Source organism: Neolamprologus brichardi, chromosome 11 (genome assembly GCF_056152115.1).
Source record: "Neolamprologus brichardi isolate AB-2024 chromosome 11, ASM5615211v1, whole genome shotgun sequence".
NCBI classification, from domain to species: Eukaryota; Metazoa; Chordata; class Actinopteri; order Cichliformes; family Cichlidae; genus Neolamprologus; species Neolamprologus brichardi.
This window is the reverse complement of record NC_142114.1, coordinates 29,564,428-29,588,093: the sequence shown is the minus strand read 5'-3', so window position 1 is coordinate 29,588,093 and position 23,666 is coordinate 29,564,428. Positions and strand designations below refer to the sequence as shown.

The window sequence follows — 23,666 nt, the reverse complement described above, 5'->3', positions numbered from 1 at the left end:
TAGCTGGAGGAGCTGTAGCTGGAGGATTTGTTGCAGGCTGTGTATTAAAGTGGGATTAATGATGTAAGTGTGCACGGCCACGGCAAACAGCGCATGTGGGAGGGTTAACTCCCGTGTACAGATGTGCGCCTGATGTGAAGCGCCCTAAAAAAGTCCAGGCACATTCATTTTTCCTTCTTTTCTTCTCAGTTCAATACCTTCATACTATTTTGTGAATTCCCCAGTTTGCGCATGACCACATCGTTCACCTGACTTTACATTTGTTTGTGAGGTCCACATACCTACATGGTGCGAGATAAATGGGCAGTCAGAGCCAACAAGTTCTGCTTTGAACGGCACGCAATAATGAAAGTCTTTTTGCCATTGGGACAAACAATCATCAGAAACTCGCAGTGCATGACGCGTTACCCCCTTCTCTGTTCATCGGTCACAGTTTAAGGTTGCCCTGTTCCCAAAGTATTTCCAAACTGACTCTACTGGAAATCGCTGGGTCACAAATGCCATCATTACAACAATATCATCACAGTTGTTCTTGCTGGCCTAAATGTTCCCTCTGCTGGCCTACAGCATCACATTTTATAATTTTGAAATGCTGTTAACGTCTCATTTTTATAAAAATATATATAGAAAACAGCCTGAAAGAGCTGCTGGTTGTTTGTGGTCTCTGTATGCTCCTCTTTTGTCTCTTCTCTTCCCCTCACCCCACCACCACCAGTCGCAGCAGATGGCTGCTCCTCGCTGAGCCTGGAGGTCTCTTCCTGTTAAAAGGGAGCCGTTCCTTCCCTCCATCACTGTGTCAATAAAAGTCAACGGAGAAAAAGACTTTTAAAAAATGAAAAGGACCAAACAAGTGGTGCTGATATCAGTCGGTTTGTGCTCTGTTCTGCTAATTGGAGTATTTACCAGTCTGTCTCCTTCCTTGAATTAACAGTGTATGAATAATATAATCAAATTTAGTATATTCTCTAACATCCCTGCTTTGCATGCACTTGAACCACACCTGAAATCTTTACCTGGAGACGCACTTAGTGCTCTTTAACCCTTTAAAACCGGTCGGAGCAGCACGCTCTGTTTTGCGTAACTATTTTTAAATCCCGGTAGCTCTGCAACCACGTAAGCTAGCGCAATAATTTTTTTTGCATATGAAACCGGAGGAGTTGTACTTACATCTTATGCCATCAGCTTGTCCTCGGTCACAGTTTCCTTCCACATATAGTTTTGCAAAAACTGCATAAAAAGCGCTTGCAGCAACAAAAACATAATATTCCAGAAACACGCTTTGCCGATCTGATCAGCTGTTTGTAACACTTCCTACATTGGATTAGACGTCCGCGTGAACTATCGCATGTCCGCCATTACCTGCCCGAAACTGGAAGTGACGTCATTTTCGCGGAAAATGTAGTTTTTTATCATCAGGGCCTCATGAGCCTATACTGGTGTTTTTAAAAGTTATCTTTGACTTTATGACTTTCTGTGTCGTTTCTGGGATGCTTAGGACTCATATTGCACTGCTGGAAATAGTTTATTTTGATGCATATGCTGCTTTTTTGCAAATTTGCATTATAATATTTATTTTCGTTTTTCCTGCAGTGTATAAAAATTGGTGTATTTCAAAAATAAAACTATGAAGACACTCAAAATAAATTTCCTGTGGTGGGAAACTATTTTGTGCAACTTTTTTGTATTTACAGTTTTGAGGGATAAGCCTCTTAAATTTCTCTAACTAGAAATATATGTTAAAAAAACAAAAACGATTTTAATTTTTTTGTAGTTTATTGCACTTTTTTGCAATTTATGTAGTTACTATGCACTTAATGCAGACATATTATTAAAATCTAGGCTGTAATGGTTGTATTGATGTATAGCAACTTGAAATGCTCCCAAAAATGGCTCCACAACATGTAAAAATATAATATAAGCTCTGGCAGACTTGATTCTATGGTCGGTCTTAAAGGGTTGAAGGCACTTCCTCTGTTTAAATATAGTTCACACCTGTCAACACAATTTGAACACAACCAGCGTGACTTAATGTCCAAAAATCCTGGTGTTTAAGCAATGTTAACTGAAGTTGGTCTATAGTGTGATGTAATGTCATTTTCCTGTAACGGTGCTGTGAGTCAACCGGGAAAGTCGTTAAGAGGTGACCCAGGAAAAGGCGAAGCTTCCTGAGGAAAAACGGGAAAGATTAGAAGAAATATTGGAAGTTAAAACAGCAGCTGCGCTCATCTGAAAACATTCACGTTTCAGTTAAAATATGCAGAGAGTAATTACAAAAAGTATTTTATTAATGAAATTAAAGCGATTAGAGCATTTTTGGCTCTTGTTTTAATTGCTTTAAATGTAATTTAATTTGCTCGCACCGCAGCTTCGGGCGATGGCTTGTAAATAAACAGCTGTGATGACTTCCTCCTGTCCTGCTGACGTGTATTCTGAGCCGTCATTCATTCACCGTTGCCAGGTTTCAGCTCTTATATATGTGGATGCTCGTGAGGCACGAGTTATTTCAGGAACGGCTGGCATGTTAAGAACAATAAAGTCATAGCTTCGGTGAACTTTGCATGACCTGAATCGATAATGTGTTTGCTAAACTGCTGAGAATGCCCTGGAGTTTATGCATTTAAATTGTCAGCAGCTCGCTTTTTCTCATTTTTGTCCGACGCTCATTTAGCTTCTCAGGTGCAGTCGCTCTCCTCTGTTTACCTGCTCTAATCCTCTTACGCCGTCTCTTCTTCTCTCCCTTTTCCCTTTTTTCTTCGACCTTCTCCGACTCCGCCGGTCTGCCGTGGATCATCCCGTCATTCTTCTTGTTTACCCGTCTCTCCTTTACCGTTTCCTCGCCCTGCCTTTTCTCACCACCGCCCTCCCCTCCATCCCTCCCTCCTTCCCTTGCACTTCATCAGCAGCTGTTGTTTATATTCATACAGCACCTGCCACTACCTGCTGCTTTAGCTGTTGACGAGTGCTGCTCAACGGGCGATAAGAATTACAGCCAGAACTCCTGCTCCCTGTCCGTCTATTCAAATTCAATTTCTGAGTTTGAAATTGGCATAGCACTCTTAGATAGAGCGCTCAGATTAAACTACTGTGCCAATACTGCAGGGTCTGCAAAGCACATTGTCAGCTAGTTTTCAGAAGGCAGTGGCAGATTTAAATGCCAAATGCCAAGGTGGAATTTCAATTAGACGAATTTGACATAAGTGAATTGGAGTGTGTGTAGGCCTAATTGGCCTCAAAGAATCCACAGAGACACAATGATGAATGGTAGCAATAATTTCCCATTGCGCGTGTATCCAGGCTTTCAGCGGGAGATAATTCTGATTGGTGTTTAATCACAAAATGAGTTCTAAACTCAAATGCTTGTGAGAAAAGGAAAAAGTTGGTCTGTTTTAAGATTGCTGTAAGAGTGTAGCAAAGCAATAAAGATGCCTGGGGATCCACCGCAAGCAAAGAAAGAGATGTGACAGATATAGGGATGGGTATTGATAAGATTTTCACGATTCCGTTTCCATTTTCGATTCTTTATCGATTCTTTTTAAAAAAGGAGAACACTAAGGTCGATTAGCTTAGAACTTTGTTTTATATCTTCTCTTTGAACAAGATAGAAATTTAGGAGTAACATGGCCTTACAAACCCAACAGTGAGATCTTAAGAGATCCACAGCCTACGGCTCTTCATTGGGGTGTCACAGGGTCCCCAGGAAAAAAATTGTAAATGTAAAATAATAAAATAAATATTCTTCTGTAGCAATAACAAAGTATAACATAAATTATTCTGTAGCAATTACACAAGAATATCCAGTAATCTCCCTACAATTAAACACATTCACTTACCGAAAATCATCTGCTGTGGCAAATGGGTGCAAGCCTTTGACCACAAACTGAGTCACTGCTCGGTGACATTCGTCTATCCTGGCCTGAAAGGAGACGCTACGGTAGACTGCAGTGAGAACTGCCAGCATCTGAGCCAAACTCTGTCTCATCATGGTCATCTAAACGCACAGTAATGGCAGGTTTTGTAATAAGGCAGATCGCGCTAACATAATCTGCACTGTTGTTGATTATTTACCTGCCGCATTAACGGGAGAGGACGTGCAAACGTTACCGCTGCTGCTGGGTTGAGATTCACGAGTCCGGAATTAAAAACACGACATTAATTTAAGGTCATCGCGTGTTTTGTGAGCAAATGCTTTTGCATATTCGTAGTGTTTCCTCCCTTAAATGAAATCTCTACTTTGCAAGTATTGCAAGTTGCCCTGTTGTCATCCGTTCTCGTAAAGTATAACCAAACTTTTGAGCGTTTGAGCCGCCGTGTTTCCTGCCAGGTAAATGACGCTCCGCAACGTGGTGACGTCATTCGGGGCGACTGGAATCGATAATCGTTTGCAAAAATGGCAAACAATTCCAAGGAATTGAAACAGTGGGAACCGGTTCTCAACACCCATCCCTAGACAGATATGTGCGATACAGTTAACGATCAGCTTCCTCACCAAAGGTTAGATGAGACGACTAACAGGGCACGTAAATGAATATGAGGATGGAGATTTAGATAAATAAAAATGTTACTTTCCAACTATGAATCTCTTCCGAGTTGCAGTTGCTTAATTACGTGGAGTCGAGTGGAATTTAGTTTCTTTTGAAGTCGCTTTATTCTTGATCCTTCGTTAAGGTCTCTGTTCCAGAGAGCAGGTTTCATGAAGATTCAGTTTTTTAACCCCGAGATGAGGGAAGCTCCGGGGTTTCTGTTCCAGAAAGAGAGCTAAGTTAAACTTTAAGTCGGTTACCATGGTAACTGACTCTGTGAACCTCATCGGCTCGCCTGGTTTCTCCAGCGAGCTCTGAGTTTCTCTGTGACTCCTCCCCTCCTGAGCAGGAGGGGACAGCTGGTTCCCACCTCAACCAGATTTTTGTGCTTTTTTTCTTGAACATTTCCCACCTGCCACCTTTCTTTCTCTTCTCACATCCGCTCATTCCTGCGTATTATTTTTAATGACTGATCAAGTTTAATGACTCCCAGGCTTCTGGGAAAAGGTGCTGGAGCTCCTAATGGGTAGTCTGTCACTGTAAAGGAAGTGCTTTTTGGTACCAGAAGCTTTCTATGAGCTTTTTATTAGTTTTTTTTTTTTAAATTTATGTGATTTGTAAATGGTCAATACTTGGACCATGAAATCTTGGAATTAATATCTGCATATCCTGTCTACTCAGGAACCCTGGAGGCTAAATCTCCAGACTAGCAGATGATAAGCTTAGATGGGCATAAATTAGCATAAATAGGGAAAACACGAGTAAAATCTTGTTTGATAAATCGAAACAAGTTTTTCAGGGAGTTCTGTGTTTCATAACGGTTAGCTTAGCCGACACAGCTCTGAATGCCAGAAGGCTATTCTGTTTAGAAAAGCAAAAGATTAATTATTTAGGGTCCTGTCTACATGAGGGGTATTGAAAGGGTCCAAGTGCCCCTATGCCCAGCTCTACTGCCCCTCAAAAGCCCCTCTAGCTAGCCCAAGTACCCTCTAGCAGCACAAGAGAGCCTATGGTTAGCACAGATGCTAATCCTGTGTGATCCTAATGCATAGAAGTGGGACCCACTCCTGACATGCTGCTGTTTGCTATGCAGCCTTCCTCTTGTTAGCATATATTTTGGCAGACAGATTTCAGTTCAGGTTGGCTGCACATAGAAGGAGCTTTTTTTATTTCATCCTGGTAGAAGCAGTATTTATTTATTCTGAACCAAATTTATTTTTAACACTCCAATCTCCACCAAGTTCAGCTTGTCGCAGAAAGACGCTTTCTGACTCTGAAGCCGCTCGCTTTTTTCCTCGGTTTATTTGAAGTGGGAACAAGTGTTTACTACAGGAGAGTAAAAATAAATCCTAAATCAAATGCACACGTTATAGTGAATACCAGAAATGACTTCCAAAGATCTGAGGGTCGATTCATTTGGTGGCTCTTCAAGTTTTTTTTCTTTAGTTATGTGAATATCTAGCAACACAAATAAAAAATGAGTCAATGTAAACCTTCTCAGTGTTGCATTTCTTGGCTCTTTGATGTCCTCTCTGTCTTCTTTTGCTCAGACATCACAGGAGTTTCTCGCCGCCTTGATGTCTCGTCTGGGAGGGAAGAACCCCGAGGAGACCGGCGGGTTTCAGGAGGCCCCTCTAGCCTACGATGCAGTGTGGGCGCTGGCACTAGCCCTTAATAAGACTGTGGCACCGCTGAAGGCTAAGGGCCGACGTCTGGAGGATTTCAACTATAACAACCACGACATCACGTCCGAGATTTACAGGGCCCTCAACACGAGCTCCTTTGAAGGCGTCTCGGTAAGTGCAGAAGGAAAGGTGAAAGAGGAGCAGTGGCAAAGAAAACATCTGCTACCCTGTAGTTCGTTAGTCCTCAGAAATATGATTTTTTTAAAAATCTAAATATTTAAAATAATGTTGTCTGGTCCCTAAAGCTATTATTAGAACAATTAGGTTCATGCAAAATCAAATAATATGAAATATAAGTAAATACCCTTTTTTGACTAGAAACACACCAATAACTTTCATACATTCACCAGTAACTTCACGTTTTTGGCATTTTCTTCTGATTATTCTTCTGTCCCTCACGTTTTGCACCGCTCAGCCAGCTTCAGCTGCTCCCGATGAAGCAGCTAATAAAAACTAGCCAGCATTTGCACATCACCTGAAATTCAGAATTCATTTAAAAATCTTTAAATGACATGTGGCCTGTACACGGCCAGGCTCACGTAGGCTCTCACAGAGCAAGTCTGCTGAGAACTTATTGCAGCGATCGACCTCTCTGATCAACTGTCCCACGCTCTTCTTTGAAAGGTGACCATGCTTTTGAGGCAGTAGCTCCTAAAATTGGAACAGCCTCCCTCTGCCCATCAGCTGCTGAAAACTCAGTTTTACAGCTTATTTCCTGAATCACTCACCAGTTATTTTTGCTTATAAGAATTATAAGAGCGTATGTTTGACTGTGGGATATGGAGATTTCTCTAATTTACTTCTTTAATTTGTGTTTGTTTGTTTTTTTATCCAAACTGTGAAGCACGTTGCAGCTGTGTGGTTCCTGTTATAGAAACAATGGATATATGAATTTATAAGATACATCAAATTATTTTACATTAACTTTGTCAAAAGGCATTTTATGTCACTGAAGAAATGACACTGAATAATAATAATAATAATAATGATACTGATAATAATAATACTGATAATGATAATAATGATAATAATAATAATAATGATAATAATAATAATAATGATGATGATAATAATGATAATGATAATAATGATGATGATAATAATAATAATGATGATAATGATAATGATAATAATGATAATGATAATAATAATGATAATAATAATAATGATAATAATGATAATAATAATAATGATGATGATAATAATAATAATAATAATGATAATGATAATAATGATGATAATAATAATAATAATGATGATAATGATAATAATAATGATAATAATAATAATAATAATAATAATAATAATACTAATAATAATAATAATAATAATAATAATAATAATAAGGGATGCACCAATACCGATCCTGGTATCGGGGCCGATACTGTAAAATGTGTGTGTACTCATACTCGTAAAAGTTAACCGATACCATGAACCGATACCAACTTATTTCATTAATCAGAGGGTGGCTTGTCATTTCTGTTGTAGTTTTTTAGATTGGCCACTAGGGGGACATCCCACGCTAAACAGGCACAGGGTTAGGCGAGTGAGACTGGCAGCTCCAGATAAAAAAGAGAAACTGGAGGCTGCTGTAGCTAGGCTAAACAAAATGTCAGCGGTGTGGAACAGCCAACTTTAACTCAGGTTTTGGAAAAGCGAAGAAAAATGTCAAGAGAAAATCCACGGACAGTGTGTGTGTGTGTGGTAGAAGTATCGGTTTTTGTACTCAGTATCGGCAAGTACTCAGATCCAAGTATCGGTATCGTAACGGTTTGAAAAAATTGGTATCGTTGCATCCCTTATAATAATAATAATAATAATAATAATAATAATAAAAACCAGTTATAAAAGTATGGAAGTGGGGATAAAATAAAAACCATGCACAGTCTCGTGTCACTGGGTATAATCTATTGCAGTCCAGTGCAGCTGCTCCACCAGATGCCCAACGAGTTTCCAATCACTGAGCATTAAAAATGAATTTGAATATTGTGATTTTTTCTACTTTGCATCTTGGAGACGTCTGCCAGCACATTGTGCACCTCACAAAAATGGACACCTTCCATGCTGTGTTCCAGTTAACACTGGGCACTGATCGGAAGGGACAGTTCACCCCGAAATGTCATTTACATATTTTTGCTCTGCCGTGTAGTTCAGTTTAATCCTCTAGATTGATTTGGTGTGAGATGCCCACAACTATCACCACACAATCTTTCTGCTGTCTGTCATTCTGCTGGAAAACATCCTATTAGACAGTCAGAAGCACGAGCGTCTAAGAACACGTAGTTGCATGCATCCTTCTGCATAGTGATTACTTCCTACAATTGCATAAATTGAAATTGCTTTAAAGTTTGTGGATGTTTTTGTGGATGGGTATGACTTCTGGGAAGAGACATTGCTGCTCAGTTAAATTGTATTTTTTGATGTTTCGAACACCAAGGCGAGCGCAATTTACTCCATTATATCTGAGAGGGAGAGAGAGCCAGTGTCTCCAAAACTGGACAACTCGCACAAAAACAGTCTGGATGGATACATAGCACAGCGGGCTAGGGAAACATGTAAATATGTATGGTGCATGATCACAGAGAAGCTGTGAGGGTCTGTTTGAGAGACGATCACGTGCTCATGTGGGCAGTTCTGTGCTAGCAGACAAACCACTAAGGAGAGTCACCTTTGAACTCTGTCTGAAACCTGGAATTTGACAGATGTTGGCTGTCTTTAGCTGTGTCCCAAAACGTCGGCTGCATCCTTCGGAGGACCCGGCCTTCGCGGTCTACGTGGGCCGGGTCCTTCAAAGACAGAGAAGGCCGGAAGTGCGAGGCTGTGAAATTGGACGGTCTAGCCTTCAGATTAGCGTCACCGCTGTGTCGGTGGAGTTTAATAAACTCAACCATCTGCTCCTTGCTATTTAAAATATAACAGGACACTGGCGTAAATTCACCGTCTCACACTTCTGTTTAATCAGTTTTCTGTTTAACGTTTATTCAGCTGTGTGAAAATCCCGGAGGAACCCACCCGATGGATTAATATAGTTTTATTTAATCTAATAACTTTGATCTCAGCCAAACCGATTTACCCCAGAACAAATAAAACACTGAAAAAAGGCAAACAATTACATTTTTAAGTTATCCGAGTGACTTATATATCATGTTTAACCTGAGTAGCGAAAGAGCGGGGGTCTGAAAACGATGAAGCGATGAGTCCGCTGCTCTCGCCGGCTGGAGTGACCATTGAACCCCCCGGCTTGCTATCGAGCCGGTGGGTAACAGACGTCTCCGGAAACGTCGGCACACTTTTGCAAATATGCGATGTCTTGATAAACCAAGCAGATATTTGTAATTTACACCGCTACTTTCTCGCCTTAAAATATGTTAAAAGTTTATTTTGTGGCCCAGAAAGATTAATAAGAGCAATATTAAAACTTAGTAGCGGCCGCCATTGTTGGCAGCTGAAATTTGGCTGGGCCGCGCTATGAATTCTGGGATATAGTGGGCGAAGGATGGATGTCGCTACCCGATCCGTACCGGAAACCCGATCCGTACCCCGCATGCACAAATCTTACGTCACTTCCTCTCTTTGCCAACATTGCGACATTCAATATATTTGAATGATACGGTTAGCGCCCAGTTAGTTCCTAGCATTTCTCAACAGCTCTGCCTCCTTTTCGACTACGGGGACATTTAAACAATGGATAATCCGTATCCGCAACAAATTTTTGCTTTTCTCCTCAACAGAGAGCGTTCCCCGATTGAACAACAGCGCCGTAAAATAAGAAGAATGGCGCCTAATGACAGAGTTAATAATACAGACTTTATAATATGTCACATGAAGATTCAGCAGCCAGATTAAGTGTTTACTGGCAATTGACAGTGTTAGCGGACATCATCATCACTATTCCAACAATCCTCTCCACACGGACAAGCATAAACACACTCGACTATCACTAAATCAAATTTAACACACGTTTGTAATGACGCCAATTCAGTTTACAATAGGGTTCATTCGCTCGGTCAGCAGGTGGCAGTATCCTCGTACACTGGGGAGTAAACTGCCATTAAACGAACAGAAGAAGAAGAAAACCCCTGCACATGCGCAGTACGGATCGGGAGTCCCGATCTGTCATTATCTTTTTATTTTTTTTTTGTTTTTGTCTACATTATATTAAATGTTTCATTATCGGAAACATTTTAAGAGATACTTGTTATTCTTAACATCTTAACAGATACTCTGACCTGTAACTATCGTAAAACGCTTCGACCGGAAGTAGACACCTTTCGCGCATGCGGGGTACCGATCGGGTTTCCGGTACGGATCGGGTAGCGACAAAGGACACACCCGACCCATCCTTCAAATTCGGGAAAATGAAGGACGCATTTGTCGGTCGCATTTGAAGGAGTCGACGAGTTGGGACAGCCTTCGTCGCCTGGCTGTGACGTAATCGGCCTTCAAATGCGGCCTCCGGAGGATGCAGCCAACGTTTTGGGACACAGCTTGAGATCACGCTTACTTACTTCTTCTAAATTCATTTGTGCTACAGAGCTCTTGTTATGTCTTGTGCCTTTTTTAGTTACACAGTTTAGTTTATTTTGAGCCAAGCTAATAGAAAGATGCACAAGCACATTGCTGTCTGGGCTCTTTGTTGCCGCCTCAGACATCCGACAGTCTGGCAGTTGCCCTTGAGAGACGGTGTTATGGTCAAAAACACCTGCAGCTCTGCTTCAACTGCTACCTCTAACTACCTTTTTTTTCTGAAAGATATGCAGGCCACCATTTCTGTCTCAACACAAGTTCAAGAAACAGATTATATGAAGAATATATATGATATCTGCACCCGCCCCCCGCCGCTCCTCCTTTGATGCAGCGTCTCACTAAATCGATCTGTTGTCATTGACGGCTGAGCTCTTCTGTATGCTGTTCCGCTCTACACCATATAGCGCTAAATGTGCTGTACATTACTACGTGAAGATATAACAATCATTATTTGTCTGCGGCGGCGCTGAACTGAACTTTACCGGTTGCCTGGTTTAAAAGCTGTTTGCATTTCTTGCCCGTTTCTCTTCATCTGCGGTCTGTGAGCTAGGCTAAATCGCTGCAGGAGCGGTGTTAATCTCAGCAACCATTGGCAAAGAAAAGAATAATAACTAGTAATATTCCCTGAAATGCAGAATTATGTAGTTAAAAATGAATTTAATGTCAAGTTTCTGCTTTTTGAATGTGTCTCAGGGCCAGGTGGTGTTCGACGCCCAGGGATCCAGGATGGCAATGACTCTTATCGAGCAACTGCAAGGTAAAGCGCTTCTACGCCGTCCTCCCACGTTCAATTATAGTTGCAGAATCTGGACTGAATAATAAATGTCACTCATTGAAGAAAATCATTGCTGAATTTATTCAATGATGCATTGATTGCTGCTTCCAGCGCAGTCCGGAGAAAGGGCTCGGTTTAAGGGGCCCTTTAACTGCACATGCGAACGCGCTGGGCGCAGTGCGGCGTTGACTCGAAGCTTCACTCTAATTGGGCACCAGCCTTCGTTTTAAGCTGTTTCTGGAAATGGCATCCTATTTGTCACCAGCGACTTAATGAGTTTCCCTGCATGGGATAAGGTTGAGGATTATTTTCTACCTCTGTTCTCTTTGGCGTCCTAACGGATGAGAATTTATAATCCTGCCCCTTTCCCCTCACATTCGCTCTCATATTTCCTGTTGTGGTGTCGGGGTAATTTGACATCCACAATGAGACGACCTGACTCGAATCCCTGAATCACTGTGGGACCTCATCAGTATTCCTGGTCAAGACTGCCACATAAGCGCCTTTTTTCCCCCTTCTCTTTCTTTCTCCTTCCTCTCCCCTTGGTGCTTCTTTGTTTGTCCACCTTTTCATCCGTCGATTCTTTTGCGTATTCATTATGTGCCTTCTTTCTGTATTCACATATTGCACCGCCTAAACGGCAGCGTTATAAATATCAATGTTTATCAGCTCTCTCGAGGAGCAAATTAATTACAGAAGCGACGCTAATTAAACTTCATACCTTTCTTGCTTTCTTGTCTCTGCTTCTCAAACATGTAGGAGGCAGTTATAAGAAGATTGGTTACTATGACAGCTCTCAAGGGAACCTCTCCTGGTTTGGCAATGATGTTTGGATAGGTAAGATGGATTTTGCGGCACCGATCGCTCAGCTTCCTGTGTCTGTATTTGTGTCCTGTGTCATGGCGTGAGTCAGCGGGGTTACATGTTTGTGCTTTGACTTCAGGCCTCCGCTGTGTGGCTTAATTTAGCCTCCTTTACTGTCTAAATGATGTATAATCACGGTGGATTTTTCTTTTGTAACCACTTGTTTAGATGAAGCTAGTTATTTGGATTCTGATGCTCGCCCTCAAATTAGCCGGCTGCGCACTCACTGTCCAACATGTGTTAAAAGTGTTGGCGCAGCACATGCACTGTAATCAAACAGGCCGGCGTCCTACTGTGAGTTAGCCTGTTTTTCTTAACCTATATTTGTTTCCACGCTGGCAAACTGGCACCATTAAAAGTAAACAAAAGTGGCTTTTCACAGTTTGTATGATATTTGTCACTGAATTAAATACACGCCTGAAAAAATTCAGTTTTAATCCAAGTTTTGGAGTAACAGGGGCTGTTCTCTGATTTTAAACCCTTCAGTCGAAGCGTTTTTAAATTTACAAGTTATAAAACACCCCAAATTAAACCAGTGACGACTCCACAGCAAACCGTGCTAAGCTGATCTGCTGAGACCTGTAAGTTGACATTTCTTATTCTCGCCTAATCGAAACTGTAAATGAGAGAATAAATAAACCGCCATCAGTCAGAGATGTGACTGCAACAACAGTGATGCACCCATTTTAATAACGTTAGTTGCGGGTGGCCTTGAGAGCGCGTGCGCTGCGCTCAGCAACCTCCAAAAAACTGTCAGCAGGTTGCATTTTATGGCGTAATTGCCTGGTCCAGAGACCTTCAGGGTGGAAAGGGTTAAGCGAACTCATGGACGATTTTTCTCAACGCACAGCAGAAATGATGTGTAAATGTCAATGACTATAAAAATAAGTGTAGCCTGTGTGTGTGTTAGCAGAGTTTTCTCTCTGGAAGTTTTCAAAGTTTGTTTTAAAGCTGATATAAACGCATCAATGTGTCCCAGATAGCCGACACATTCTGGCCCTTTTGGCACTTATGGATCAGTAAAAGCACCAACAAGTACTGTGTGGACTGAACGCAGCCCAGAAGTAGTGACGTGGCCTTGGCATGTGTTGCAGGAGATGTTATTATATTATGTGGGGCAGTTTTCAGAACACACCTCATATCTGTCTAAGAAGTTAAATCTCTGTTTGGCATGAGGCAACCAAATGTGGCCCATGAACCAAATTGTGCACTAAATATTCTTGTATATAGAAGCTTTTACAGTAATGCATGCACTGTGCACTCAAACATATGCGGTTGTAGAATAATAACATGTACACATTGACAGTAAGAGGGAATAACATTGATTTTCTTGTTCCAGTGCAATGTTCTCCTAGGAAAACTTGAGGCACTCGTGGGGTTTTTCATTTAGAAATATGATAAATTTTTGCAGACCCTGCGGTGGCATTATCCTCCCCGCAGCGTGACAGTGTGCCACGCCACGCCACAAAAACAGCTTGAAAAGGCTCAAAGATCACATCACAGATCCCAAGGTGTTGACCTAGCTTCCAAACTCCCCAGATCCCAAATCCGATTAAGCATCCCAAAACAACCTTGCTACCCATAAACCCCAAAGGCACTGCCGCCATTTTCCTGGTATCAGAAACCACAGGAGGCCCATGTGAGTGCCCCTTTGGGTCAGGTTTTTTTTAATATAACATAAAGGGGACCTACACAAGATTAGCACATGCATCGGAGCTTTTGTGTGTGAGCAGAGTAGCAGTGGAGGTCTACAGTTGCACAGCAGTCTCTTCACTTAATCATTTTTGGGATTAATATTTTTCTGATAAAGAATTAAAGGGTGCCACCTTAGTGCCGAATTGGACCGAGTTAGTGAAAACTAAAACTGTGAAAATATGCACTTTTCCAGTTTGATGTACATGTAGTTCAGTTTGACAGTTTAATTTATGGGATGCTGTAGCGACGGTCCTCCAGGCCTTATTTCAACATTTTGTCCTTGCTGACACTCGGAGCTCCAAGCTCGTGTAATCCCTGGAGGTGGAAGAGTTTTAGCCGATAAAAGAGGGAGGATGGACTTTTTTAAAGTTAATTGCTGCAGTCCGGTGCGCGGGGTTTCACAGTGCTGCAATAGCCTCCATACGCTGTGCATCGCAGCTCCGTCGTTCATCTCTTTGCCTGATCTTAGCTTAGCTTGCCTCGCTAACCAACCAAGTTTTTTATTTACATCTTTCTTCTGCATAAAGAAGCTCGGACCTGTGCTTTAACTCCTGCTGCCCATACTTGAGTTTACTGTGAAAACCTATTAGCGATGATTTGCCTCAGACACCAAGACGAGTACTCTGGATGTTTACTGGCCCGTCTCTCCCTGAGGAGGTGACATACTTGTGCCTGGACAGAGTGTGCCACTAATCAATCCTGCACGCCAAGGCAGCCCACAGAGGGACGCCTTTTTTTAGGCTTTTAAGGAAATGATCTGTTGCCAGGGCTTAACTGAACCCAGAAGAGGTAAAGTTTCCAGGTCAGTATCAGCATCCAGGGACGGGTGACCTGTTTGCTTGTAGGCGACATGTTTTTCCATCAGGCCGGCTTCCAGCTCTTTAGTTTGGCTTGTTGCAACGTGACAGGCTCGATGTCAGTCTAGTTAAAAGCCGCTGATGTGAAACTGACACGTTGTCCAGAGTGTCGGAGGTGAGTTTTGTTTGCTTTTTTAAATGAGCTTCTTCTTTTCTGTTTACCAAATAAAGACACATCCAGCTGACATCTACTTGTTGAGAGGAAATGAGTAATTTCCTGCTTTCTGGAGCTGACTCAGTTCGGGGAAGTTTTCTCCTTGACAGCTGGGGTGGAGGGGACGGGGGAAGGGCGTGCTTGATGTGCTGACAGGGTGGAGTAAACAGCGCGGTTTTTAACTTAACCCCTGCGCTTGTTTTCCTTTGTGTTTACCACGCCCCTCCTCGCGTCGCTTTCTCACTCTCTGCACGGTCGCCCTAACAACCGCTTTTTAGCTCAGCTCTTGTTCTGATCGCTGTGGCAACTGTTACAGAGCTGGGTCTCCATGGCAACTTCCCGTCCTGATTCCCTGATCAAGGACGGAGGAGGGCTTAGATGCTGCAAACACGCTGACTGAATGGACAGTTGACACATATACGGCGTGCACCTACTCAGAGCCGTAATTACTACGACTGTACATTCATTCAGACACGGAATTTTAAATATTCCATATTTAAAGTTGACCTTTTATGGTCATTTTCAGGCTTATGGCTTTACTTAGAATCGACTGCAGCACTAATTCATCACAATCCTTACTCATCTCATACTGGAGATAGTAAGGATCATGCACTGAAATCTGAAAGAAGCTTCTGCGAGGTGACCGTATTAGGGATATATGCTCTCAGTGACATCATACAGAGCCAAGAGTAGAAAAAGTGTGTGAAACGGAGCATCAATCTGAAGTGTTAGCTTTTCACCTCAGAGATTATATATTCAAAAAAATATCCTAATAGAATAAATCTAATTAATCTAATTATAGCTGTAGGAGCTGCAGTAAGCTCAGTTCTTTCTTACACCACTGCCAGATCTTTTTTGTTTTCAAGCTTGTGGTCTTCAGTTTTTAGCAAAGTCATTCTAGAGCAGGGGTGGGCAATCTCAGTCCTCGAGGGCCGGTGTCCCTGCAGGTTTTTAGATCTCACCTTGGGTCAACACACCTGAATCACATGATTAGTTCGTTACCAGGCCTCTGGGGAACTTCAGGACATGTTGGTCGTGTCCAAATTCATGGGCTGCATCCTCACCCAGCAGAGCTGCAGGTGTTTTTGACCATAACACCGTCTCTCAAGGGCAACTGCCAGACTGTCGGATGTCTGTGGCAGCAACAAAGAGCCCAGACAGCAATGTGCTTGTGCATCTTTCTATTAGCTTGGCTCAAAATAAACTAAACTGTGTAACTAAAAAAGGCACAAGACATAACAAGAGCTCTGTAGCACAAATGAATTTAGAAGAAGTAAGCAAGCATGACCTCAAGCTGTGTCCCAAAACGTCGGCTGCATCCTCCTGAGGCCGCATTTGTAGACCGATTACGTCACAGCGACGCGCCGAAGGCTGTCCAAATTCGTAGACTCCGACAAATGCAGCCGACAAATGCGTCCTCCTTTTCCCCGAATTTGAAGGATGGGTCGGGTGTGTCCTTCTTGGCCCACCATATCCCAGAATTCATAGCGCGGCCCAGCCAAGCTCCAGTTTCCGGCAATGGCAGCCGCTACTAAGTTTTAAAATTACTCTTCTTAATCTTTCTGGGCCACAAAATAAACTTTAAACATATTTTCAGGCGAGAATGTGGGTTAGCTCATTGATAATTAAAAATGAACACAAAAAACGGAGGAAGATTTCGGGGTCCATTTTCGATTTTCGTGCCGTGGCGCTGACAACCGGAAATACTCTGAATTAAGGGCGGGAGTAGATCGAGAAGGCTAGACCGTCCAATTCCATAGCCGTTTACTTCCGGCCTATCCAACCTCCTGAGGACCCGGCCCACGTAGACCGCGAAGGCCGGGTCCTCAGGAGGATGCAGCCCATGAATTTGGACACGAGCATTGAGGAGCTAATTTAGCCATTTAAATCAGCTGTGTTGGTTCGAGGACACATCTAAAACCTGCAGGGACACCGGCCCTCGTGGACTGAGATTGCCCACCCCTGTTCTAGAGTCTCCCAACCCCACAGTCATCATGGAAGGAGTATTTTAATTATAAAGTGTGTTGGATATTTACTGTCTGTAACAGAAACATGTGAAGGTGTGTTGAGGTGTCGAGGGAAAAGCAGCTGGGTGAACGTAGAGTTGCGAAAGCATTCTGAGCCTCACAAACCAAAAATAAAAATTTAAAACAAAGGAAGTGCAAAGATGATGTAACTACTGTAATATTCTCTCTTTGTGAAACTTTAACAAGCTGGCAGCGAAGCCAGGCATGTGTCATACCTCCATATATCACAAAAACACAGCTGCACTTCACACATAGTGAGTGTAACATGTACAGCATTGTGTGTATGTTTGGTTTCAAATGACAGAATTGGACAGAAACTGTGTGCGCTTTATCAGATTGTGCCTTTAGGAAACACGGACATCCGTGTTCTCTTGACTCGTATAAATTGGTGATGCTTCTTTTTAAAGAAGCAACGATGGCAGATGAATTCATTCGCAGATTATTTACTGACTTAAATGATTCATTATTCAACAACTTGTACAAAAACTGTTTCATGTTGCACTGCGAATCTGTGCATTCAAGATGTAAAGTGCATGTTTAGCATTTTTACTTGATTATGAGAACAGATGATGTTTTTCCTTTCAAACTACTAAACTGTTTATCTGTTAAGGACTAAATGTTGCACTGTTTCAACAGACTTTAGGCTCTTCAGTGCTTTTGTGCAGAATTTTTGTCGCCACCATCAAATCTGTTGCTAGGAGTGGCTTAAAGGTCATCATCCGATATTGTGTAAATATGAACAGAAGCATCAGTGATTCCCTTTAATGTGTCTGTTGTGGCTTTGTGAGTCACGCTGTTTTGGGGGGGATTTCTTATTTAACAGTGTTGCATTTTATTTGTGTTGAAGATACAAATTTCTATTCATTTCTAGTTTTTACTTTACCACATGAACAGACTGTTGGTCCTGCTGGATTTGATCCATGTGGAGAGTCATTTTGCCAGTGGTGATCTTAATCAGAAGACATAAATTTAGCTGAACTTGTGTAATCACATGAAGATTACTTGAGGAATATGGACGGACTGCAGGTATCCTGTATGAAGATCCCTAATGTCCCAGTGTCTCCTCATCCTCTCATCTCACTCAAACACAGTTTGATTGATGTACAAATCAGTCAGGACCACTCAAGTCAAAATAAGATGTTTGTTTCCATCTGCTGTAAATTATGTTTGACTAAATGTCTGCGAGAGCAGCGGCAAGACGTCAGCGCAGAGCAGAGGAGGCATCAGCAACATCAGATGTGACGGTGATTAAGAGGAGCTTGTAGACTCACAGCAGCTGTGGACCTTATGTGAAATGAGCCCGTTGGATGTGTAGACGGGTATCAGCTATGTAATCAGCTTATGTGGGTATTGAGATCAGATCTCTGCGGACCGACTGATCAATCGTGTTAAAGAGAGAGCTGAACCTGAACGTTAAACGTTTGATTTTGTGATCGATTTACACTCCTACCCTCACCCACGGCCACGAGCTGTGTGCAGTGACCAATGAAACAAAGAAGCAGGTCCAAGCTGAGGAAATGAGCTTCCCTATAGATCATAGGTGTCAAACTCTGGCCCGTGGGCCAAATTTGGCCCGCAGCCTAATTACATTTGGCCCGCGAAGCCCATACCAAATTACTATCAGAGCTGGCCTACTGGTATTATACAGCTAATATATATATTGTTTAGTATTAAGCTTGGCTTGTTCCACTTATTTGAGTCCATAAGAAAAGATTCATTCTTATATCTGAGGAAGATTTTTTTTAAATAAATATTAATGTTTGTTCCAGTTTTGAATTTTGGCCCACTGTGTATTTGAGTTTAACACCCCTGCTATAGAAGCTTGTTTAGAGTGAGAAGCTCAGTCGTTTAATGAAGACACTCCTCCATCAAAAGGAGCCAGATTCGTTGGCTTAAGCATCCTGCTACGGTTCCTCGGCACTTTATAGTGTCGAGGAGACTCGGGCATGTCTAAGTGAGGTGAAAGATTATGTGTCCGGGCTGGCTTGGGGCCACCTTATTATCTCCATGGCCAACTGAGTAGATTGATTTCTAACTGCTTAAAAAAATAACCCTTTATTTCCTCTGGTTTTCCTGCCATACCTCTTTAATTTAACTTGGCACACTGTCTTATATTGTCATTCTTCAGTCAGATGTCACCAGACACGAGCTGGCTATGTGACTGCAGTGACAAGCATCTAAACACAGCATGATCGGCTCTCTGACACTCTGCGACCCCCGAGGGGACGACACTCTGACACTTCCCTCTGACATCTGACACATCAGCTTCATGCAGCGCTGACACTCCCGCCCTGTTTCCTCTCTGACATGAACACACACGCTGTCTCCCTCTGTTTTTCCCTCTCTGTGCATGCTTAAATGCACCCTGGCACTCGTACGCAGCCTCTTCACTATGTTCTCTCATACTTACTCTATCGATCTGCATGCATGTGAATAATTAGACTTAAATTCGCATAAGCATCCTCACACACACACGCACACATCTGCAGGCGGTCTCGGATTTAGGCAGACAGATAGTCAGAGGCTGTTGAGTGTAAGACGAGGCTCCCTGTCCATCTGCCCCTCTTTGAACTCTCCTCACAGAGGAATTCTTCTGGTTTAAAGCTACACAAGCATGAATAATTTGGTCGTCGGTCCACTCGATAAAACCCTAAAGCTTCAACTCTTAATTAACAAACTTGTCTTCTTGCTCAGTACATTACTTTACAGTATGGTAATTACTGAAACACATTCAAGCACAAATCGGTGGTTCGTGGCTGCGTGTTTCACGGCATGCTGTTCAACCGTGTCAGAAATTAAAAGTGTTACTAGTTGTTCCAAAGGGCAGAAATCCCTGTCATAAGGAGGAGAGAGACTTTGATTAAATTAGGATACCAAGGCACGTCTTCAAACAGTCAGTGTGTTTCAGTTGGCTGCACGTGGCAGATATCGCTGGATCGAGAAAGAAAAGAGAAGCCTGCTTTCTTGTGTTGACGTTGGTGTGAATGAATGTCGCGCTGCAGGTTTTAGGAGGTTGATGAAAGGCTCAGAAAACAGTCATTTCATCTTTGTGGTTATTTAATAGAGTAAAAAGCAGATATTCTACTCATAAATATACATAGATTAGTGTATAATTGTCTTCCAGCAAACTGATGCGTTCTCATGAACTCATAATTAATCCATTAAAAGTAAATAGGAGCGCATAAATAGGGACATTTAAATCATCCCTGCGCCTTCAGACTCAACATATGAAGTATTTACACCCGTGTTTTATCCTCTTCATGTCACATCATCCTGTTCCTCCTCACCCCAAACCTCAAAAGTAAAGTCAGGTTTCTAACATGGAAAAACACGCTTATTTATTCCCAATATTCTTGCGACTCCCCAACTCTGGACAGCTGACAAAATCCAGCTGAACAACACCAACATCTGGTTATAAGCTAACATCATGCAGTGGCTCTGTAGCCCCTTTTACACATTTATGATTTTTATATCTTGAAGGTAAAATTCTAACAAAACAGATTCTTTGATTTATTTCATTGATGTGTTTGAGATGGACGCGTGGTCACATATGCATATATAAATTAGAAGGCAGATCATTGATAACCAGAGATGTAACGCGTTACTGTAATCCGATTACTTTTTTCAAGTAACGAGTAAAGTAAGGGATTACTATTGCAAAAACGGTAATTCGATTTTTTTGTGAGAATGTCTCATGACAGTGACGTAAGCGAGTGCGACGTTCGTGACAACAGCTGTGTGCAGATCAACAATGGATCATATATCGAGTGCAGAGAGAGTATGAGCGTGCAGCGTTTAAAGCGTGGAAGTACTGACCTTACTTTGAGTTTGATTCCATAAAAAGTGACAAAAACATTAGTGTCCGTTGTGCGTGGGAAGAAAACTTCTTTTTACAGAGAAAAAAAACCCCTAAACTTCCAAACAAGCACCGAGTAGCTACGACGTAATGGGAAACTCACAGAGAAACTCGCGGATTCTTCCACTGACCGCTGCACACCTGCACCAGGGTAACCCTCCGCCTACCCCACTCCTGCTTTACAGGTGAAAATAGAGCAACAGGACCGCTAGTCTTTGACTTTATTTATTTTCTGCTGTGTTTCACTTGCATCTATTTGAAAGACTGAGTGTAAACACAAAAAAATATTTTATTTTATGTGCTGGAATGTGCAGAAAATAAGTTTAAATGTTAAACTAATTTCTTCCAGTCAGAGAATGTTGCAGATAATTAAATTTTTGCTTGATGCATAAAGTTAAAAGATTAAAACTAATAAAACAAGTTTTAAAAAGAGACTTTTCCATTTGATTACATTTTGTATGATGATTATGCAGAAAAAGTAGAATTGGGCTGAAAGATCTATCGATTTATCACCTATTCAGGTTGTAAATCGTGTTTTTAAAAAGTAACTAAGTAATTAATTACTTTTGAAAATAAGTAAGCAATCAAATTACTTTTTTGGGGGAAGTAATCAGTAATTAGTTACTGATTACTTTTTTCAAGTGACTTGACCAACACTGTTGATAAAAGCGTCACCGGTCGGTAAGTATTCTTTTTGGTCTGAAGGCAGTTTGTGAAATAATCTTGTTTATTTTTCTTCCTCAACATGATTTGTCAAACATTATTTCATGAGCACAACCTTTGTCTATCTGCTCTTTCATCTTCTGATTTGTGTCCATATATGTAAAATCAAGATGTTCTGGATTGGATTTAGATTAGAGGGGCTGGAGGGACGTTCATGTTCCTTCATGATGTCATAGGTTATTGATTGCTTGGCCATTAACACCAGTGCAGGAAAAGATGCTGGTTTGGATTTAAATACAGTTGTTGTCTTTCAAAGCTTTGCTGACACACACCCACTTTCTCTAGACAAAATACATGCTTCAAATATACTTCCTATTGAAACCCATTACTGGAAAAACTGTGTTAACTGGCATGACAGAATGTGACACTGTGTGACCATTAACCCCAAAAAATAGATACTAAGAGAGAAGCATCACTGTCTACTGGTATCATATAAATAAAACTGAATAGAGCTGTAGGTGGAAAAAAGTAGAGCAAGAGCCGACGTGTCCTTCCTCCAGGGATAAAAAGAAATAAATAAAAATGACACACTTTTCCAGCGGTTCGACATTTTCAGCATCTAGAGTGATTATTTCTTAGAAGCTCGGTTATCCCCTCTTTATTTTTAGGATAATGCTGCCTATCAGATTTTTATATCAGTTTTCTTTTTAAAACACCATTAACGTTTACATTTTGGAGACGAGCTAAATCACAAAATGAAAAATCTGGTGAGTACAGACGAGAATGAGACGCTATCACGTAGCCCTGTCTGCTCCACTGGCTGTAAAAGCTCAGACTGAGCACGAACTCAGATGTAGTACTTTATTTTCTAAACTGTCTCCTTGAAAGATCCATTATCACCACTACCCTAAGAACATATAACCTGTAACCACACCTATTCACACTCTCACAGGGAGGGGGAGCGTAATAGCCGACCTCTTGAGGTATCAATCTCCTGACTGGGGACAGCGCTGCTGGGCTTTCTGTCATTTTTTTAAATAATGGCTGGATTTCTTTCTGAATTTAACCCTTTAAAACCGGTCAGAGCAGCACGCTCCGTTTTGCGCAACTACTTTTAAATCCCGGTAGCTCTGCAACCACGTGAGCTAGCGCAATAATTGTTTTTGCATATGAAACCGGAGGAGTTGTACTTACATCTTATGCCATCAGCTTGTCCTAGGTCACAGTTTCCTTCCACATATAGCTTTGCAAAAACTGCATAAAAACCACTTGCAGCAACACGCTTTGCCGATCCTATCAGCTGTTCATAACACTTCCTATGTTGGAATAGACGCCAGCGCGAACTATCGCATGCCCGAAACCGGAAGTGACGTCATTTTCACAGAAATGTAGTTTTTTATCATCAGGGCCTCATGAGCCTTTATTGGTATTTTTAAAAGTTATGTTTGACTTTCTGTGTGGTTTCTGGGATGCTTAGGACTCATATTGCACTGCTGGAAATAGTTTATTTTGATGCATATGCTGCTTTTTGCAAATTTGCACCATAACATTTATATTCGTTTTTCCTGCAGTGTATAAAAATTGGTGTATTTCAAAAATAAAACTATGAAGACACTCAAAATAAATTTCCTGTGGTGGGAAACTATTTTGTGCAACTTTTTTGTATTTACAGTTTTGAGGGATAAGCCTCTTAAATTTCTCTAACTAGAAATATATGTTAAAAAAACAAAAACGATTTTCAATTTTTTTGTAGTTTATTGCCCTTCTTTGCAATTTATGTAATTACTATGCACTTAATGCAGACATATTATTAACATTTAGGCTGTAATGGTTGTATTGATGTATAGCAACTTGAAATGCTCCCAAAAATGGCTCCACAGCATGTAAAAATATAATATAAGCTCTGGCAGACTTGGTTCTATGGTAGGTCTTAAAGGGTTAAACCTGGACCAGTTTTTTTTTCTGCCACAAGTTTCACTTTAGACTTTATTTACATGATGGCTGTCGACATAATGATGTCAGCCCATTGGTTGGTGGACTTTA

The 23,666-nt window shown here is 41.5% G+C and overlaps 1 protein-coding gene across 3 annotated transcripts in view; it reads left to right on the top strand.

The window, feature by feature from the left end:
- gabbr1a (gamma-aminobutyric acid (GABA) B receptor, 1a) overlaps positions 1 to 23,666 on the top strand; it is a 164,446-nt gene that overhangs the window by 91,499 nt on the left and 49,281 nt on the right. For all 3 annotated transcript variants that reach the window (XM_087848516.1, XM_087848517.1, XM_087848518.1), the window contains 3 exons: positions 6,071 to 6,316; positions 11,426 to 11,489; positions 12,267 to 12,344. In XM_087848516.1, the coding sequence (XP_087704642.1) occupies positions 6,071 to 6,316; positions 11,426 to 11,489; positions 12,267 to 12,344 (388 nt within the window). The remainder of the gene's footprint in view (positions 1 to 6,070; positions 6,317 to 11,425; positions 11,490 to 12,266; positions 12,345 to 23,666) is intronic.